The 19931-nt window shown below is 41.2% G+C and overlaps 4 protein-coding genes and 1 long non-coding RNA gene across 7 annotated transcripts; 2 read left to right on the top strand and 3 right to left on the bottom strand.

Moving 5' to 3' along the window:
• Nucleotides 1-1044: 1044 nt before the first annotated feature.
• Nucleotides 1045-4556, bottom strand: LOC103999112 (mitochondrial import receptor subunit TOM6 homolog). 2 transcript variants are annotated; one of them, XM_065167736.1, is made up of 2 exons: nucleotides 4310-4556; nucleotides 1045-1272 (listed from the first exon to the last, which is right to left on the bottom strand). In XM_065167736.1, exon 1 carries the CDS (start codon nucleotides 4492-4494, stop codon nucleotides 4330-4332), a length of 165 nt encoding a protein of 54 aa, XP_065023808.1. In that variant the 5' UTR covers nucleotides 4495-4556; the 3' UTR covers nucleotides 1045-1272; nucleotides 4310-4329. The 2 variants fall into 2 exon arrangements, with proteins under 2 accessions (XP_065023808.1, XP_009419045.1); XM_009420770.3 differs by having other exon boundaries at nucleotides 1045-1290.
• Nucleotides 4557-5653: 1097 nt separating this feature from the next.
• On the top strand, nucleotides 5654-7432 carry LOC135648314 (RING-H2 finger protein ATL65-like). Its single transcript, XM_065165867.1, has one exon. The coding sequence runs from the start codon at nucleotides 5679-5681 to the stop codon at nucleotides 6885-6887; it is 1209 nt and encodes a 402-aa protein (XP_065021939.1). The 5' UTR covers nucleotides 5654-5678; the 3' UTR covers nucleotides 6888-7432.
• Nucleotides 7433-7878: 446 nt separating this feature from the next.
• On the bottom strand, nucleotides 7879-12140 carry LOC135648315 (cold-regulated 413 plasma membrane protein 2-like). The gene is made up of 4 exons (XM_065165868.1): nucleotides 11882-12140; nucleotides 10301-10408; nucleotides 9622-9692; nucleotides 7879-8337 (listed from the first exon to the last, which is right to left on the bottom strand). Exons 1-4 carry the CDS (start codon nucleotides 12076-12078, stop codon nucleotides 8084-8086), a joined length of 630 nt encoding a protein of 209 aa, XP_065021940.1. The 5' UTR covers nucleotides 12079-12140; the 3' UTR covers nucleotides 7879-8083.
• Nucleotides 12141-14940: 2800 nt separating this feature from the next.
• Nucleotides 14941-17947, bottom strand: LOC103999116 (BTB/POZ domain-containing protein At5g66560-like). The gene is made up of 4 exons (XM_009420773.3): nucleotides 17246-17947; nucleotides 17103-17172; nucleotides 15644-17026; nucleotides 14941-15556 (listed from the first exon to the last, which is right to left on the bottom strand). Exons 1-4 carry the CDS (start codon nucleotides 17281-17283, stop codon nucleotides 15050-15052), a joined length of 1998 nt encoding a protein of 665 aa, XP_009419048.2. The 5' UTR covers nucleotides 17284-17947; the 3' UTR covers nucleotides 14941-15049.
• Nucleotides 17838-18312, top strand: LOC135649957 (uncharacterized). Of its 2 annotated transcripts, none has more exons than XR_010501437.1 (2): nucleotides 17838-17976; nucleotides 18102-18312. It is a non-coding gene; the product is annotated as an uncharacterized LOC135649957 (long non-coding RNA). The 2 variants fall into 2 exon arrangements; XR_010501438.1 differs by having other exon boundaries at nucleotides 17842-17976; nucleotides 18164-18312.
• The last annotated feature ends 1619 nt before the right edge of the window (nucleotides 18313-19931 follow it).

A 19931-nucleotide genomic window follows, 5' to 3' on the forward strand; every position in this document is an offset into this window, starting at 1 on the left:
ATGAATCAAAAAGGATCCTTTGACCATGATGTGATTGAATCGATTAAGAAAAATCTTACGATTACTATGAGATCAAAACTGTGAAATGGTATCGTTTGACATCGATGTGGTCGAATCATCTAAGACTCATCCTTCAACTATAAGACAATCAAACTAATCAAAATGCATCCTTTGATAATGATGCATTTTTTAATTGATGCGATCAAATCGATCAAGAAGCATTTTTTAATAATGAAATTGTTGAACCAACCAAAAAGCATTCTTCAATAATGATACGACTATACCAGCTAAGAAGCGTCATTCGACTACGACACGATAAAAAAAACATCTTTTTAGAAAGGTATGATCGATTCAGACAAGAAGTGTCCTTCAACTATAATGCAATTAAATCAGTCAAGAAACGTTTTTCAACTATGACATGATTGAATCAACCCAAAAACATCCTTTGATAATGTCATGATCGAATCGACCAAGAAGCATCATTCAACTATAACATGATCAAACTAGCCAAAAACATCTTGTGAAAATGACACTTAATGCGACCAAGAAACATCGTACAATAACGTGTTCAAACCAGGAAGTAAGTGCGACAAACGATCAAGGTAGAAAGAGATATAACAAGCAAACAAGAGCAATGGATGAACAAGTGTGAAGAGCGAAAGAACAACCGATGGACGAAAGAACAAGTGTAACAAGCAACGAACGAACAAATGCGACAAGCATGTTGAAAAGAGGAGCGGAGGAAAAAAAATCAAAATAAATTTATATAAAATGAATAATTAAAAAATAAAATAAAATTATTTTTTTATTAATAACCTTTTTCACACGACATGTAATTTTTTCTATCAATAAAATTAACGACATAAAAAATAGATTAAATATTTCGTAAGTATAAAAATATTAATGTTGCTTTTTAAAATATAAAATTCAAGATGTTAATCATAATTAATTACAAAAGATAATCTATAATTACCCGTATAGCTAATCACACAAAGCCCCATCAGTTAGTGTTGCTTCCCGCCGATTTATTTGTTTGAGATAGCATGAGTAATTAGGGCCCGTTATATAACGAACTCTGTGCATCTGCATTCACAGAACAATTAAAGCCAACATACAGCACTCAATAACTTGGTTTCTCAGAGCAATTTGGTGAACGACGACCGAAGTATATGTTTTAATATTCAAAAGATATGGAAACCCAAAATAGTCTTCTTAACGCATAGCCATAATCGATCAACCAAAAGCACCCTCTTCTTCATGGTATACTCCAACCTGTTGCAGGCAATTTATCTGTCATCAAGAACTGGGGAAAATTAATATCAAGAAAATTAGTAAAGAATGGTATGTCAAATAAGTGAACCAGCATTTTGCCAAAGCAAGAGAAAGAAAACAACCATGCATTAATACATAAAGTCAAATTCTTGAGAGTTAGCCACTATGTTGCAAGCTTGCAGAGAGTTCACAAGGACATAAGATCCAAGCTATAAAATGATGGCAGGTAAAAACGATGACAATCACTTTATGGATTTGATATCACAATATAACTTTTAGACACTATTGTTTGTCAGCTTGTAGATCCACAACTTCTAATTTAACAAGTGATATTATTCTTACAAGTAATTCAATCAGTGATATCACCAGAGTACTATTCTATCAAGAGGACCGTCTATCATCTCAAAATCAATCATGATATCTCTATGCATCAAGTAGAATAAGGGATATGCAATTTTGATGATGTAAGAATATATTTTAATTTGATCAATATTATAAAAGTATGAAAACAAGTTTTATTGTGTATGCATTTATCTATTAGACTCATTACCCAAGAGAACCTATATCATTGTTTTATGCATGAATATTTTTTTGAATCGTGATCCTACCGTCATATATCTCTTGATATATGACAGAGAGACATTATCGATGGTGACTTCAGTACTCAAGCTGCATCATATTTGCCAAGGAGAGATTTGTGATCAGGACTGACAACCATCCCTCAAACATATCATGGCACAGGACAAGTGGCTTTCAAGGCAAATTGGCTATGACTACGAGATTAAGGATTGGTGCACTACAGAAAAAAGAAAATCAAAGTATCTTTGGCATATCTTGTAATGGTTTCTATCTGTTTTCCACTGATAACATCTTCTGTTTTCCTTTCATCTTTCTTGAAGAAGACCTTTTTTTTCTAGCGCTAAACAAACATTGATTAGGGGTTTGCTCTTTAACAAATGGTGGCATTCTATTAGCAGACTACTGTTGTCACTTTCTCAAAATTGCTTGTATCATCAACGATGAAAATCAACAAGCAGGTTGGCTCTCTACATTTAGATAGATGATTCCTATTAACAGAACAAGGATGTCCCTTTTGATCTTTTAGTAATAATAAGGATTGACAAAACTTTTGTTTCTTCTGAAAGAACAATTACAGTGAACTAAGTTCAGCTTATATTACCTCAAAAAATATATATATATTTATTAGTTCTGTTACTTATGATTATCAGTCTAAAAGGGCAATGAAAACGCTAAGGCATGCCCAAACAAACTAGGTCTGGATTTTTTCAGGTCAAGAATGACTTCCAAACAAATTAGGTCTGGATTTTTTTTCAGGTCAACAATGACTGACCAAGATTTAGATAATAATAAAATTACTCAATAAAACATAAGATTTGTATTCTTTCAAAGTATCAGTTGACATGGGTTTCATTAAACCATGGAAAGGAAACATAATTTCTGGATGATTGACCATCAATGGAATAGTAAAGAAGATATATTTCACTAATCAATGATATAAAAACATTCAACAACAACAACAACAAAGTCGTAAAGTGCAGATAGATCTTTTACTGCCAATGAGACATATAAAAAAATCATATGTTTAGTTAAATTAAAAGTATTTAAATCTTTATTATAATTTCTATTAAATATTTTAGTCTTCCTCTTATCTATTCATAACACTAATTGTAATCGTTTCACCTCTATCTATTGCATCTTAAATGATTCTCCCTCATTTTATCATCTATTGAAAAGGCAAATAATTGTTCACGAATGAAAACATTTTTTTCCTATAATTTCGTATATCCATCTCAACATTCTCAACTCAGCAACATGAATTTTTAGTATATATTGTTTATTAACTGTCTAACACTTAGATCGCATTACTGATCTAGCAACTATTAAATAAATTTTTATTTTATACGATCACACAAGACTCTTGACGCCCCTCGTCATTATAGCCAACCTATTTTTACTCTATAAATAGTATCTTCAATAATCTCACCAATGTAAAACTCCATCAAATCTCATGAACAATGACACAAAAATATTATTAACATAAGATGGATCAACGCATTACATGACTAACAACAACAAGTAACATTTATAACTTTTTATCTTGACCAGGACAGGTCAGGAACTTTATAGTGGCAGTTATAGGGTTAGTATTTAATCAATAAGAACTAAACTTTAAAAAGAAAATATATATATAGCACTGGATATGAAACAATTGTCATCTAAACAATGTATAATGACTGCAGACCATTGTAGCAGCCATTTTCAAACCAAAACACTTTAGGATGCTACTGTATAATTATCATGGCATTTGGTCTTCTAAACTTATTTCGCGGCTGCTCTAGCAGCTTATTCATAAGCAACATGCTGAGCCTTAAACAAACTTTTCTGAAGCAACCGAGTGATGAAAGGTGACAGCAGTATAGAAACAAAGAGGGTCGAGATTCCATATGACAGATGTATTGGCCAGTAGCAAGAATGTGAAATGGCTTATAGAGAGATATAACACAGAAGGTGACTCATTTCATACTCCATCTATGATACTAAACTGTTAATCTAGCCATATTTTTGTAAGGTTTCACCTTGCATCAAAAAGTAAAGTCCCGTACTGTTCTATGGGCAACTTAAGATGTTGATCATGTGGTTCTTATGTCATAAAATTATTATTGAACTGTCAACAACCTAACCCAGTTTGTAACAATCAAAATACTGTAGAAAATTGACGGTCGTCATTCATGAGGCACACATTCCTCTTCTGACTCTAAGATAAGACGAGGAATATATGTCAATGCAGTTCACAAGATCAGGTATAACCTAACGCCTGTACGTTTCCACATCATACTCTACAGTTCGACCCAAACACCAGTGTTAATGAAACTAACAAATCATTAGTCGAATAGGAGAGATTGCATACATGAAGCATCAAATGCCCAAACAACCCCGACCTGGAGATGTAAATCCAGAAGGATCAAGCTGAACTACTAATCGAGCAAAGATAGATTTAGGTTGAGAGGGTAAGAACCTGAGGGAGAGGGGGAGCCGTCAGAGTTCGAGCTTGAGCTCCTCCTTCTCCTGGGAGAGGTAATGGAGGACGTAGGGAGTGACGCGGATGACGACGATAAAGGCGCCCATGATTCCCAGATGTCTCTTCAGCTGCTTGTACGCCGTGGCCTTGTCCGGCCGTCGGGGAAACCCTCCCAAGAACATCTCTCTTCTCTCCCTCCCTCCCTCGCCAAAACCCTAGCCGTCGATAGACACAAAAGAGCAGTTCGAACAAATGGGTTGTTTCGTGTGTGTCTATATATAGACGCGCGAATCACTAGTTGGTTAGATTAAGCCAACTAATAAAAGTGTCTGGTTTAGTTTGGGTTAAGTTTGGATTCGACGAGGTTGAGTGCGGAGTTGGCTTTGCGCATTTATTTTAGAGTTTCTCCATCAACATATATGATTAAAGTATTCTAATTAGAAAATAAGTACAGTTGTCCCAACAAATGAAAATACTATTTTCTATGTGTAATATATACTGGTATTTCTTTTTTTATTATTTTTGGATTTATATAAATTTCTTCATTAAAAAAATGTGGTTAAAGTATATGTGTTAAATAAGAAGCATGTAGTCTTGCCCTCAACAAATAGAAATTCTTCCATTACAAGTGTGCTATAAAACATGTGAATTAAACCATTCTTTTTATTATTGTAAAATTATATGTATATAACTTGTTTATTAATTAAATATCTTGCATAATGGTGCCATTTTAATTTGTCAAAATATTAATGATGAAAAAGATCTAAAGCTGTACGTTTTTATTCCAATTGCAAGACTTTAATTGGGCAACCAATCTTGTGGTCATGCCTAAAGTGCACTGTTCTTGCCATCTTAAATCAGATAAGCATCGTAGATTTTCCATTCAAGGTTTGATATTTTTCTCAAATTTTAATTTTTTTTAATTAAAATTTAACTTACACTATTAGTGCTTTTAAATTGTAGTTAACATTTTGAGTAAATATCATTATTTAGTTTCCATTCGAATTGACGTGACAAATAAACAGTCACGTGAACTCCACGTGTTCAAAGTCTCCTACGACGATGCTGACCTCCGACTAAAAGCCGGTATGATCGATCGCAACACCCGGTGGCTAACGATGCAGACACGTTGTCCCTGAGGAGCTTCCGGTGTGCCTCCCGCCCATTAGACACGACCTAAAGCGCCCAACCCTATCGCACTTTACTCCATGGGAACCGGTTAAGTTATAAGCCTATTGCGGGAACAGATTGGAACTGTAAACAGTAACGAAGCCCACCGGAGGAGACGGAAAATAAAGATCGAGAGAGAGGCTGCGAGTGCGGCTTCTGATTGGATCCGTTTCCTCCCACCGCCGCGCCGACGAACATGGAGGCGCCGTCATACGCGGAGGCGGCGTATGAGTTCCAGTGGGGGCCATCCCCCCGCGTTCCCGGCGACGGCGGGTCCAATCCGGGGTGGATCAGCCCCCCGCTAATCGCCATGGTGGCCGTCGTTGGCACCGCCTTCCTCATCGTCCTCTACGCCCGGATCCTCTCCCGATACCTCCGCCTCATCCGGCGCCGTTGGCGACGGTGGAGGCGGCGGCGGAGGTTTCTGCAGTCCATGGCCGCGACATCGGACCTGGACTCCCTCCCACCGTTCAACGGCGGCGGCTCCTTCGGCTCCTCCTCGGACTTCTTTCTCTCTCCCTACGGCCTCGACGACGCGGCCATCAAGGCGATCCCAGTGTCGCTGTTCTCGCGGACCAAGGCCAAGCAGCAGGCCGCCACGAACCGGGAGTGCGCGGTGTGCCTGTTGGAGTTCGAGGACGATGACACTCTCCGCACGCTGCCACTGTGCGCCCACGCCTTCCACATGGACTGCATCGACGTGTGGCTCCGATCCCAACCCACCTGCCCCCTCTGCCGTGCCGCCGTGCTCCGCCACGAGGCCGCCTTCGTCCCCATGCGCGCCGCTCGGATCCGCCCCAGCCTGGACGACATCCTCCTCATTGACCCGCCGCCCGACCGCGGGGGCGACGCGATCCTCCTCCCGAACCCCGACACCGGCCCCGAGATCGCCTCAGCCGCGGGATCCCCGCTCGCGGCCGAGGAACGGTTCGTGTCACGAGGGTTCCTACTCAAGCGCTCATACTCCTTCGGGTTCGAGGGGAGCCTGGCGGCGGAGCGGATGCTCTTAGAGGCATCCACGGCATCGCCATGGCGGTACCGCCACCAGCGGGGGGGCTTCTGGAGCAAGCGGTGGCCGTCGCCTTTTGGGGGCGTCGGCATGGGGTCCTCCTCTGTCTCGCGGGCGGCGAGGGTCTTCTCCTTCCGCGGCGCCACCGCGGCCCTGGCCAAGTCCCCGGCCTTTTCTAAGCGGCGAGGGTTCTTCCCGCTCTCGTGGGAACCGAGCGAGCGGCTTATCGCCAGCAGCGCGGGTCCGTCCCTCTTCCCGCGGCCGTCGTTCTCGTCATCGTCATCGTCATCGTCATCGACATCGTTGGTGTTTTCATCGAGCCGGATGCGGTGCGGGGATCCGGAGGCGCTGCTGTCCCCGGAGCGGCTGAAGCAATCGACGCCCACGCAACGCTGACCTGGAGCCGTCGGCGTTGGCAGGCAGGGGTAGGCCGGTGGAGCCAATGGATGAGGTGGAGCTCTTTAATGGCGGTCGCAATGCACCATTTAATGATCTGCCTGCCTCTTTAATGAGCATATGAAAGCAGAGAGAGAGAGAGAGAGACAGATCCGCTTTTGAACAGTTCGCGGGGGCTCTCTTTATCTCTGTGACGGTGGTTGGTGTGGACAAGTAACGTGGCCGTTAATGGAAGAAGAGGAGGGAATCGAAGTGGCCGAGGGACGAAAGCGATGGGAAGCACCTGACCGCCACGTGCCAATGGGACGGATCAGTGGCTTCAAAGGGACACCGCGATTCGTCACACCCTCTTTAGCACAGCCGCGTACGCACATCATTTTAAATGGGCCCGGCAATGCAACGGGGAATACAGCCGCCTTCAGTCTCTGTGAGGTCAAGCAAACGGGTGGGAATTAGTCTGTTTGACAATTTAGTTTGTACTTGGCAATGCCTTTGCTTTGTTACATAGATATAAACAGCTGAATAACTAAGAGTTTGTGCTTCTATATCAAATGACTTGCAACATTTTTGTATAAAATTATAGGAAAAATCTACCTACCATTTTGCTTATTTTATATATCGCAAGCAGTTGAAAAAAAAAATTAATGAACCATTTATGGACTTTTTTAAATCAACAGTTTGACCTAGCAAATGGAGAGAATGTGAAAGCTCATGTCATTACTCAAAATTTCTCCTAGGTTTAAAAGCTATCATAATCATCAGCATTAGCTGTTTGAAGCACATGTAAAAGAAAACTATAGTTTTTGGGTTGATTTAGAGTAGCCAAGTAAAAGAACAATAATGTTTCTGGGTCAACCAGAATAAAAAAATAAGCATGCAACAGGTGGTACATATGTAAATGAGCCTACCAGTATTAGCTGCTTGAACTGAAGTACTTGCGGTGTCCACCTTTCTTCATCAAAGTTTTGCTTGGCTCATTGCAATTCATCAGTTCGTTCTAATATAGAAGATTGCACATCATTATTTAATCTCAGATCTACACAGTGAAAACATCACCTTACAAATGAATAACTAGACTTGGTAAGTCTTACCACATCAACAGAACTGAGATCTAGCAAACAAGTGAACTACAAATGTCTCAAACTTAAGACTCTCAATCACACATAACTTTCAAGAACCTTAATGACAATAGCTGCCTACGGAAAATGGACTACCAAGCGCCAGATAGGGTAAACCAAGAGAAGAATGATGCCTATACTGTTTGAGATACCATGGCTTTTTGTGAATGAGTTTCTAAAGCCACCCGATGCCCGGATGTGCTCTTGAAGCAGGTAGCAACCAATAGCCAGACATATGAAGACACCAGCAAGACCGTTTCTTACAGTGTGAGCAAAAAATCCAGGGGCAACCACCACAAGAAGGATAAATGCTGCAGGCATCTCCAACCAGTCTGCAAAGCCAAAGACAACAAATGCAGCAGAAAGATCATAATCTGCTTGTTCTTATGGTAGCTTGCAATAGACATTTTGCTCTTCAAGAGGAAAATATTCTAGATATTAAAATGCGAAGCACATGTCAGTATATTCCTTTACGAATATATATGCCATCAGGAAATTTAGATTTCATTACAGGTTCATTGTGCAAAGACTAGGAACAGCATAAAGCAGCTTGATAGAAGTGTATTATTAGATAACCTTGCAAATTTACAGAAAAAAATTCAGTAACTCATAATGGTTGTTAACATGTTTCGTTTACTGTTCTTGGCACATACAACACAATGCATGAATATTTTAGAAAATAACAACAGCATGGTGCAATACTTTACGATCAAAGACCAAAGCAAGTGTGATAGCCCTGGACTGAAGCAAAGCATGAGCCAATAAAAAGCCACGTTTACAAGATAATTAGGAGAAATATTCATCCTATATGGTTGCCTTATCAAAGATTGCTAGATAGTTACAGACAAATTTCATATGTAGGAATCATTTTAAAGAAATAAGCTGCTAGGACTTAGGGCTGATTTGGTGGAAAGGAACGACTTGTCTTCCTGCTTCTTGAGATTTTGGCAAAAGTAGGTAGCAAATTTGCAAATAAGCCCATAATTATGGGAAAAACGCTCTTCAAACACTAATGTCAATAATTAATCTACTCTGTGATCAGAATCTGATAGTTCACCTGACGAGGAGAAAAAAGAATGCCAAATGAACATAAGACCAGCTTCTAAATACAGTTTGAGAGGTACACCATTCCTCCATTAAATGTGTGTTGAGAAATTCTACATCAGTACATACTGGTAAGTGCAATTTGATTGATACTTTGAATCATCTATATCTTGTTGACACTTCTAAGGTGGGAATAAAGATTTACTCGGCGACATTCGGTTCCCAATCAAACAATATTTTAATAGTGATTTAGAGTATTGGATGAATTTCCAACACATACTGTCGTACATTTCCAGAACTCGAAAATCATATTAAAAATCCTGTATAGTAGGTGCCCAAAGAATATCTACTGGTAGGTAAATGAAGAAGGATTTAGAGCAATTAACATTATGAAATAGAAACTAGAAACTATTTAGCAAGCATATATGTTAGGTTATTTTGGTGCCAATTACAATTACAATTAATAAAGCAATATTACACACATTAAGGACCATATGCATGATAAGCACTAAGAATAATCAGTTGGCGTAAGGAATATGATAAAGCAAGTTAGATTATATTGCAACAAATACCAGGGAAGTGCCGAGGAAAGAAAAGGCGCAGAACAACAGCAATTAATGCAATCCATTTCCCAACTTCCCCTCTGCAAAACAAGAAGGAAATACACATCATAGGAAAAAATAAACAAGAAATAATCATAAGAACAATTGAAAAGCTTATCCATACATATGGGCAAGAGTGCAAGATGTACATGTCTAGCAGACGATTTATATTAAAAAAAAGAAAAAGGAAAGCATGAAAGGAATCCAGAAGACCAAATAATCCAGACTAAGAATCTAGATTTGCCTAAACTACAGGTTTAAGTATAATAAGTAAACTCTTAATCAGTAACAGTGAAGCCTGACCTAGTCCTATTATGCTTATTAATGATGCTGTCCCTTGCAATTCCGCCAAAGGTTTACCCTTTACTGCAATTGTTCTCGATAATACAAACTCATGGACCTTCAAACTACCTCGACTTCATCAGGAAAACAAAAACCTTTAAGCTATCCAACATTTTGTGATTTGGTGATTGCGATTGATAATTAAAACTCCAGGACACCATACTATCTCCACATCATCAGGAAAACCAAAACCTTTTAGCTATCCAACATTTTATTTTGGTGGAGAATACTGTAAGATGATTGGTCAAATTGGCATTTACCTTTATTCTCTATTACATCCAAATGAAAACAAGAACAAGATGATCACCTTAGAATGGAAAATAGTACCGATGGCAGGCTCAAGAAGATATATGGAATTAAAAGTGAAGTCAACATGTTTGTCCTCCAGTTCGTTCGATCCAGTATCAACAGATATCTGCAGAAGAAGAAACAAAAATGTAGGTGATTTAAGCTGAAAGTATGAAATCAGAGCAAAGATCTAGCTTCAGATACCAGTATGATTATTAAGATAAATGCATTGATTGTTATACTAAACAAGTCATACTACAAAACTTCCAGAATTGCAGAACTGATATAATTATTTGTGATGACAATTTACAAGGCAGTTACATGAAATCATGGTAGTCCTAACTCCTAAATAAAGTTAATGGCAGAACTACATAATTCATCAATGTATATCCTATGAGAACAAAGACATCTTATTCATGATCTTTTATCTGATCATCGGTTTGCTTTGTATCTCAGTATGATAAGGTCCAACACATTTTTGAAATCATTAATCAAAAAAACTCCAGAGAACTTTTTCTTGAGGAAAAATACAATAAGAGTTGGAAGGGGTGATATTACAGAACAAACATAAAACATGAGAAAATTGCTCAAGCAAACTTTGATGTACCTGACAAAAGAAACATAATTGCACGTGCTACCGTAGTTATCTTCTAGGTACACACTTAAAAATGGTTCAAAGTCACAGATACTACTGAAAGTAGGATTTTTTTTTTCTCTTCTCAGAGTAGGATTTTATAATTAGACAGATTCACACATATAAATAAGAGGTAAATGGCAAGATCCAAGCAGAAAAACCATAGTATAATGACCTCCATCTTAGAAAATCTATTTACATCTCAGGATGCTAAGAGCTACAGCTCTCGTTATCACCTTTTTTTTGGTTTGTTTTGTTTAAGCAAAAAGAAAAAAGCTACCCATAAGGGCGCGATGGTAAAGGTAAGTTCGAAGACTATAATGAAATTGCTGACTATAATAGAGATTTGAAGCTTAAGAAGAAGCTAGGATTATATCCTTGCATGAATCTGTTTCAAGGTCCATGTGAGGCATGACAGAGTAGGTCACTGCCTGAAAGGATCTGGTCTAGTATCCACATGAAGGAATCAAACTGTGGCTGTGGCTTTACGTTTCCAACCATTAGCAGAAAAGGTTTAACCAACATAGGAAAGTTAGATTTGATTCTTAATCAAACAATTTAGTATCCATGGGAATTCTGCCACCGTTTACCATAGAACCTTTTCTTACCACCAAACAGTGACCATGAAGTTATTGCTTTTGGGGATCGAACCTCCATTTTTCCCAGCAACCAAAAAGATTAGACTACATGCCCTACCCAATGGTCCATACTATCTCGATTCATTTCCAATCTACGTGCCCAAGACACACAATCACCATCAGAAACTTCTAAAGCACAATCCAGATCTAATAACTCAAATGTTCAAACAACAACCTCAAATAATTAGATGACAACCCACAACCGAAGACCTTTCCGCATCATTCACGAATTTAGTTTCCACAATGGCATGTGTTAACACGCGCGAAAACAAACTAGAAATGTGAAGGTAGGAAAGGAAAGAAAAGCAGAAAGATCGAGCAAACTGACATAGCAGCGAAGGAAGCGAGGAACTTGAGGAAAGTGGTGCCGACGCCCAAGCCGCTGCCGAGCATGAAGGCGTGGTTGGCGAGCCTCCTAGCGGCGAGGCCAAGCTCCTTCAGATCCGACCGGATCAACTCGTCGTCGCCGCCGCTGAGGGCGTAATCCGTCTTCATCCTCAGGTAAGCCCTCGTCGTCTCCGCCATCCCCTCTCACAAGGTCACGGTTCGCTCCTCCCTGTCCCCGGATATGATCTCAACGAAGGAACTCCCATGGAGTTTTAAGGACGGAGGGGGGTTACCATTCCCAAGTGAGGTGGGGCCTGTCGTGTTCTTGGATCATGGAAGATTCGTGTCGAGAGTCGTGCAGCGGCTCAGTCACGACAGCTGGGAACACACCGTCAGGGAGAGTAGTGAGATCATTCGTTCGAGCGTGGGACGCGTGGGACGCGTGGAATGAACCAGAAGGCCCCACAGGGTCCCGCACAGGGAACCAGCTCATTCCTCTCATGCAAACAAGTGGTAAGCCAAATGGGTGATGGCTCGCCAGACCGGAACCGTACTATGCGGCACACTAGGAAACGACAAAACGGAGCCCCACTTCCATCACGTGTCACTGTCCACGGTGCCGACGTGTCCCCTTCCGCCAGATCTGAAAATAACATATATTAATATTTATATATATTCATCTAAATATTAAATATTAACATCTTTAGTATACAGACTTCGTATAAGATTCATTTAAAATATTTATGATATTAATTATGTTTATAGATTATTAATAGAGAAATAATGACATAAATGGTTAAGAATTTTGTGATTAATTCCCAGTGAATTATAATATCTTTCGCTGAAAAATTCTCTTATATTTATTTATATATAATTCAATCATCCCTTATTAACATCCATCGAATTCAACATCAATCGATTCAGGAGATACGTGTCTGAACATGAACCCCTCGAGGGAAATTATAGGAAGATGAAGCTCATCCATCCATGTCATCACAGCAATCGATAATGAATAGTTGGCCAGTTGGGTGGGGTGGGGTCTTCTTCATTTAATGCACGGTTTGGTGGAAGTGATTAATTGTGTTCTGACTCTTTGAATTGTGGTGGGGCGTAGCTTTAAACAATTTGATAGGTCGATAGTCTGACTAGATATTATGTATTTAGTTAAATTTTTTTAGTATTTTAGTTTTTATATTTTAAAAGATTATATTGATATTATTATAAAAATAAAATATTTAAGTCTATTTATCTTAACAACATTAATTTTACTAATAAAAACATAAAAATAAAAAGTTAAAAGATAAATTTAATATTTTAACTAATCGTTAGGTCACCGGTGCCTGTTGTGGATGAGAAAGTGACGACGAGAGATAGAGTCGCTTTGTATCTGCGTTGACGTCAATACAGTTATCGAATAACATTTTCATCGTTTTACATTTGCATTGGCATCAACACAATTGTCGAGTGACGAAACAACCACCAATGCATATGTCGAGCGATGTCGCTTGACAACTATGTTGATATCGAAGTAAATACAGAATAACGTTGCTTGGCATTTGCATCGATAGGCTTTTCGTCGCTTGGTAACTGTATTGACAAAACACATATGCAAAGCAGCCCTTACCTCTTGTCATTGCTCTCCTTATCCATAAAAACCACCCATGATTCCCAACAACGATATCGTCTGCCACCACCAATGTTATTCGTCACCACTAACTAAAATATTAAAATTATTTTTTTTATTTTTTTATTTTTATATTTTTATTGATAAAATCGATAATGTTATGATAAATACACATAGATATTTTACATGTCAATATACCTTTGTACAACCTTGGATGCTGGTTATTAAACTATGTACAACATCATTTGATGATCAAAATCACATAGATATGCTTATTTTATTTTTGAAAATTTAAAATTTTATTCGTATATATACAACAACAATAATTGTACCAAAAGTTGTGCCCCAATTATTTGAGGTTGACAGCATTTTCTGCACCAATCTTTAATCTTCGTGCGATGCAGTTTATTTACCAATATTATTCAAATAACTTTGTATTATTTTTAGAAAATAAAAGCTTTTCAGTGTGTATATGTGAGTGACAAAAAAAAATTCATTAGTTTTCAATTTAAGATTTTTAATGTTTGAAACAGGGGGGATGACACCTAATAGATTGTTCATACCTTAACAATAAGCTATAAAGACATCATCTTGAATGCATTTTATGCAACGATTATGATCAGACGATGTTTCAACAAATGTAACTATTTGTTGCCATTTCAATTGCGAGTATTTCTGAAAATGAATATGCATGACTCGATGATTCCATCTTTTTGTACTATTTTCTTCTCTTCAGATAAATAGTATTTTTCTTGTCACTGTTGCTTGTAAATTGAAGTATTTTTATATCTATCTTTGTTATATAAGATTTATATTTTTTACTTATTTCTTACGTAAATGAAATATGGCATGAGAAATTCTCCCAAAAGTTTTGAGATTAATTATAGATTAGCCTTCATAATTATTTATCTTTAATATCTCTATTACTATATTTTTCACTTTCACAAATATAAAGATCTTAATATAATTTTTTAAAAATATATAAAATAAAATAATTAAACAAATAATTATAATATATATTTTTATTTTTATAAATATAAAAAAAAAATTAATATAACTTTTAAAAGTATAAGGATCGAAATGCTTCGAGATAGCCGTTGATTGCTGCAACGACGAATTAGATCATATAATTTAAAAAAATAATATAAACTTGTTTTTATATAATCGTGGAATCAATAATTTTTTTTTCTCAAAAATATATCAATTTATTTTCTCAAAAGAACTTATAAGATTTTGTATGAAGGAGCATATTTATGTTTTTATACCCTAATGTTTGGTAACAACATAAATGTTCATACAATTTGTGTTTACTTTAGTGTTCAGATTAATTTGAGAAGATTTTAGTCAGAGCAATTTGAAGTATCATCATCAGCACTTTGTGCCTATCTCCATCATGATTCGACGGAGGCTTCTTCAGGTAACCATTCTCTCAAGTGTTTCACCTAAATCGTCCTCATGTGCTCGATTAGTCTTGCGAAAGTTGACATCATTGTAGCTTAAGACACAGCATTACATCATCTGGCTAAGCCATTTGTTGATCCTCCTTCATGACTTCCTCGGCGCCACCACCGTCCGGTGGTGCGAAACGCACACCTGCGTGCCGAACTTGCAGCCGAACCGTCTGGCCAGCTTTCCCCGGCCGCCCCCCGCCGCCGCCACCGCCCCGCGGTCCATCCTCTCGATCGCCTTCCTCATCCTCGAGCACTCCCTCTCCAGCCCTTGCACCCGGCTCCGCATGCTGTCCATGTCTAGCCTCAGCACCTGGTTCTCCCGTATCGCCGCCGCCCCCCTCCACCCGCCCCTCTCCCTCCTCTCCCCTTCCGCTGCCTCATCCTCCTCCTCCTCCTCGGCCTCCTCGTGCTCCGCCGCCATCAGCGTCCCTGCGATCGCCCGCCGCAGCTGCAGCTGCTCGAAGAAGAGCACCTGCACCACCGCCCGCAACGGTAGCCGCTCGTTCTGCGCCGCGTGCGTGCACGCCTCCAGCGTCAGCTTCTGGCAGTCCATCACCCCGCACACCCTCTCCTTCTCCTCCTCGGTTATCCTCGGATGCGCCTACGTGCACGTGCATATATAATCCATCACGAACATATTAACAAACACCTCATGTACATCCCAACAAGAGCCCCGGAATCGCCGTACCTTGAGGTAGACATCGACGGAGCGATAGAGGCCGTCGTCGAACATCCTCGCGTGGTCCGGCAGCGAGAGTGCGAGGTTGCAGAACTTGTCTGGTTTCAGGTTCGCGTCGGACGCGATCTCTGAGAGGTACGTGTCCACCAGCTTCCCCACCACCAGCAGCTTGTTCTTATCAGTACACAGGGATGATCCCGCCTCCTCCTCCCCATCACCGCCGTCGTCTGCGTCCTCCTCGGCGGCGGCAGCGGTGGCCGGTCTCTCCTCGAGGCCCTCCAGGAAGAAGCCCACGATCCGCTCGACGCAGTCCACGTCGTAGAGCGTCTCGACAAGGTAGGAATAGCTCGGCATCAGGAGGTCGTCGAGGGTGGCGTGCTCGAGCTGCGAAGCGATCCTGCGTTCCAGGGCGGTCCGGGAAGCTTCCGAGGCGCGGAGGATGTTAGCCGTGCGGAGGAGGCCGAAAAGGAAACGGGTGGTGACCAGACCCGAAGAGGAACTGCTGCTCTTCTTCTTCGATCGGGGGAGGTTGGTGATGACGGTCTCTAAGAGCTCCCGTTGCTCCGCCTCGGATGGCAGCGGGCCAGAGGAGGCGGCGGCCGCAGTGCTGGCGTTATGATGACGGTTCGACCGTGAGAGCCCCGGGATCGACCGCTTAGCGTATGAGATGAGGGAGCCTTCGATCACGTCGGCGTTCAGATCCTTGGCTCTCATGGCGGAGATCACCCGCTTGTAGAAAGGGAGGCTGAGGGCCGCCAGGTCCTCGAACCAGGAATCAACGGCAACCGCGGCCGCGGCCGAGGCGGCGGTGGAGCGGAGGCCGTTCTTTCGGCGGATCCCGGTATCGATCCCATTCCAGAGGGCGGCGGCGGCAGACTGGAGCTTGGCGTCAGCTGCCGCGGCCGCCCGCCCGCTGCTGCCCTCCTTGATGGGCCAGCCGAAGAGGGAGCTCATGTCGGCGGAGGCGGGGCGGGTGGCGATGGATTCGACGCAGCGCTGCACGAGGCCGAGGTCCTCAGCCATGGGGAGCAAAGCCTCGCAGGACTTGAGGGCTTTCACCGATTCCCTCGGGCTCCGGAGCACGGATTGGGCTAGGAACCGCTCGGTCCGCGACACGAGGTTCTCCTCCGCGAACTCCTCCGTCATTTCGAGGTACTCGGCCGCACAGCGCAGGGCGGCGGCGTTCCAGGCGGTGATCTCGATTTTGACACCGTAGCAGAACTTCGCGGCGGCCTCGAAGATTTCAGCGCCGCCGGGGAAGTCCGGCAGCGGAATGTGGTGGAAGTCCTCTTCCACTTCTTCGATCTCTTCCTCCTCTCCGTCTGCCCCATTTTTCTGCTCTATCTCCGTGATCAGTTGGTGGAGCTTTCTACTCTTCGACATCAAGGGGAACTGTCGACACTAAAATCCGAGTTAGAAACCAACAAAAAGGGCAAAAAGCTGATACATTTGGGGCTTAGATCATCACCTTGTGGAGATGGAAGCTCATCTCACCAACCTCGATCACAATGTCAGTAGGCAATCCAGTAGTGCAAAACCTTCAAGAAAACGAGACTGATGAGCTAAAAGATCAAAGCTTTCCAGTAAAATTAGATGGAGCAACGACCAAACCATGCTTGGCCTCTGGAGCTGGACTTCTCGGCTGCCATTGTCGTCCTCTACTCAAACAGAAGTTCCTCCAGATCTGCCAATAGCTCACTGGAGCCCGAAACCGTTCGCCATTGCTTCCAAGCTCCAATCTTTTCCCAGATTCTACCACTATGGCTCAAACTCCCTTGCTCAGATGGGGCTCAAGTGTCTGCAGGCGAGGGGGAGGAGAAGAAAAAAATATAATTTTGTTTGGTTGGGAGGGGATTCCAAGTGGGAGAGAGGGACAAGGAACGTTTGAACAACGTTTCACCTCAAAAGCAGTTACCTTGCCCAATTTACTAATCCTTTCTTGTTAGTTTAATTGAATTATGCTGCAGGCTTTGCTGCATTATCTGAAGAGAATCTCACTCGAGGAGGAGAGGGGGAGGAAAGCGAGGCACAGTAGGTGTTTGTTTAATGTCCTTCTACTGTGGGATCATTTTTATCTCTCTCTTTGATTGCCAATTGGCTTTCTATTCCTTGCCATTGCCATTGCCAATTCCTCTCTTGATCTCCTACTTAACCATTGTCCTTATATTTCTCTTTCTTTCATGTTCTGTTCTCCTTTCTCCTGCTGCTGTTGAGGTGTTACAGGTCATGCAAGGATGCAACCTTTTGCAGAAAATGCAGAGCTCATCAATGTTTATCCACCACCGCTGGAGCGCATTAAAGGTGTGAGACAAGCTCTAATGGGGAAGCAGAGAACAGTGAAGGTATGCATGTACAAACCATCTTGACTCTTGTCATGCTAGTCTGTACCTTTTCAATTGTTTAAAGTTTAAACTCAAAAGCACATTGGCCATCACCATTCTACCCATTTGATGCTTTGCTGCCACAGTAAGCATGCTCCTCTGCAATCTGTGCGACTCAAAACTAATGCCACAATTTTGGGCAGAGTAGATGTGAGATGTGTGCCAGTACAAACTGGCATCAAGTCCTCATTTAAGCTTCCTCGAGTAACAGAGAGAAACTCTATGATTTAGCTGACTCGACATGATAGATGTATTCTTTCCTCTATCTTGGAAAGGTAGTACAAGACATTCCAGATACATAGGCTACTCACCACAATACTTTGGAGTTTTGTTAGCAACATGATGCTAATATTCCATGACAACTAACCTGGTCCATGTTCACATAAACAAATACTGTTTCTGGACTTGTACAGACCTATGCTGTGTGTCTGCAATACCAGGCTGTGTAGACAAGAAGATGCACAAACAGTGTGGCCCATTGCATTTATAATGCATAGCTGCTTTGTTCATAGGCTCTTAATGCCAGTGAAGTAAGATCATCTGGAAACAGACTCTTTTCGTGAATGTAGGGAACATGACCTACAAGTTAGGGCAAAGGAACACTGTTGTTTGTGTGTAGAAACAAGAGACACCAGAGACACTGATCCAGTGCAGTGTGGTCAAATGCACTCAAACAAATACTTTATTGGCTGTGTGTGTACCTGTAAGGTAAACCTAGTAAAAGTAGAGGTGGCAAGTGCTGAGTACTAAAAGGTTAGTTGTAACATTGGAATGGAATTAAATGTCTGCTTTTAGATCCTCCGTAGATCATATTTTTGTCTGTGGGAAAAAGATTGAGATGTCAACTTCTACAGGGAGATTTTGGCAGAGGGATTTGAGGCAAGGGTTCATTAGATTTGGAAAAGATCAATGTAGATTCCTACAATTTACAGAAAGATTCTTCCTATAACTCAAATACTGCACCAAATGACATTGTTGATGCCCTTAAATAATAGATTGTTTATTTCAGAGGCAATTCACACCTCATGTTCTATTTAGGATCAGTCAAACAAATCTTTTATTGTCATTCAGCTCTAGACAAAATAATATTATTAGAAATTAAAAATATTAGCTCTTCATTTATAGTTTTTCAGTAATTTTTTTTTTAGGTCTATCTCTTCTTACCTCACTAATACTAATTATTTTATATATTCTAACTGCAATATTCATATTTTTTTTCTTCTGTTTATATCATCTTAAACATTTATTTATTTTATCATTTATCATATATATGTATGTATATATTCTTTCTCACTTAAATTTAAAGAGCATTAAGGGAAGTTATTTCTACGGCAATTGCTAGAGGGTCCTCAGGAAGACAGGCTTTGGTGTCTTGTAGGCGTCTGACAGCTAGGATTATACGCGGTTTGATTGTACTTGATTCATACATGCTTTGTCTTACATGCACGACCACACACACGCGGGAATGGCCATCGAAACCAATGAGAAAAGGTTTCTGTGCATAGTGGATGGCATCCTATGCTGACACCACCACACCTGCTTTCCACCCCCCCACATACTCGATCGGGGCTTTGCATTGTGATGCGTGCGCAGGTTGATAGGACCCCGGGATGGTTCCTGCGTCTGGGTGGAGCCACCAAACACGGGTTATCGATCTTCCACTGGTGGAAAGCGGTGGGCTCCGGAGGTATTAGCCGTGTGAGTGGCTTGGTCGGGACGCGGGGATCTCTGCTTCTGCATTGGAGATTGATTTCCTGCGTTCATTCAGGTGGAGTGGTCAAAGCCACGTCACCACTTCACGCTTGCTTTGGGGGGCACGTTGAGGGCGTGTCTCCGCTTTTGGAGGCGCTGATGCAACGCCATCGTTGATGGCTTTTGAAAGCTTTTGCAATCGTGCAATGAAGTGCGCACCACGT

This window comes from Musa acuminata, chromosome BXJ3-9 (assembly GCF_036884655.1).
Source record: "Musa acuminata AAA Group cultivar baxijiao chromosome BXJ3-9, Cavendish_Baxijiao_AAA, whole genome shotgun sequence".
Lineage (NCBI taxonomy): Eukaryota > Viridiplantae > Streptophyta > Magnoliopsida > Zingiberales > Musaceae > Musa > Musa acuminata.

Bases quoted from the DNA above. Each gene is read 5' to 3' on its own strand.
- LOC103999116 (XM_009420773.3), bottom strand. From the start codon at position 17,283: ATGGCAGCCGAGAAGTCCAGCTCCAGAGGCCAAGCATG. The intron at 17,027-17,102 runs GTGATGATCTAA...TAGTGTCGACAG, and splicing joins TGAGCTTCCATCTCCACAAG to TTCCCCTTGATGTCGAAGAG. The intron at 15,557-15,643 runs GTACGGCGATTC...ACGTGCACGTAG, and splicing joins CCGTCGATGTCTACCTCAAG to GCGCATCCGAGGATAACCGA.
- LOC103999112 (XM_065167736.1), bottom strand. From the start codon at position 4,494: ATGTTCTTGGGAGGGTTTCCCCGACGGCCGGACAAGGCCACGGCGTAC.
- LOC135648315 (XM_065165868.1), bottom strand. From the start codon at position 12,078: ATGGCGGAGACGACGAGGGCTTACCTGAGGATGAAGACGGATTACGCC. The intron at 10,409-11,881 runs GTCAGTTTGCTC...CTTCTTCTGCAG, and splicing joins CTCGCTTCCTTCGCTGCTAT to ATATCTGTTGATACTGGATC. The intron at 8,338-9,621 runs GTATTTGTTGCA...TTGGCTTTGCAG, and splicing joins CTTTCCTCGGCACTTCCCTG to ACTGGTTGGAGATGCCTGCA.
- LOC135648314 (XM_065165867.1), top strand. From the start codon at position 5,679: ATGGAGGCGCCGTCATACGCGGAGGCGGCGTATGAGTTCCAGTGGGGG.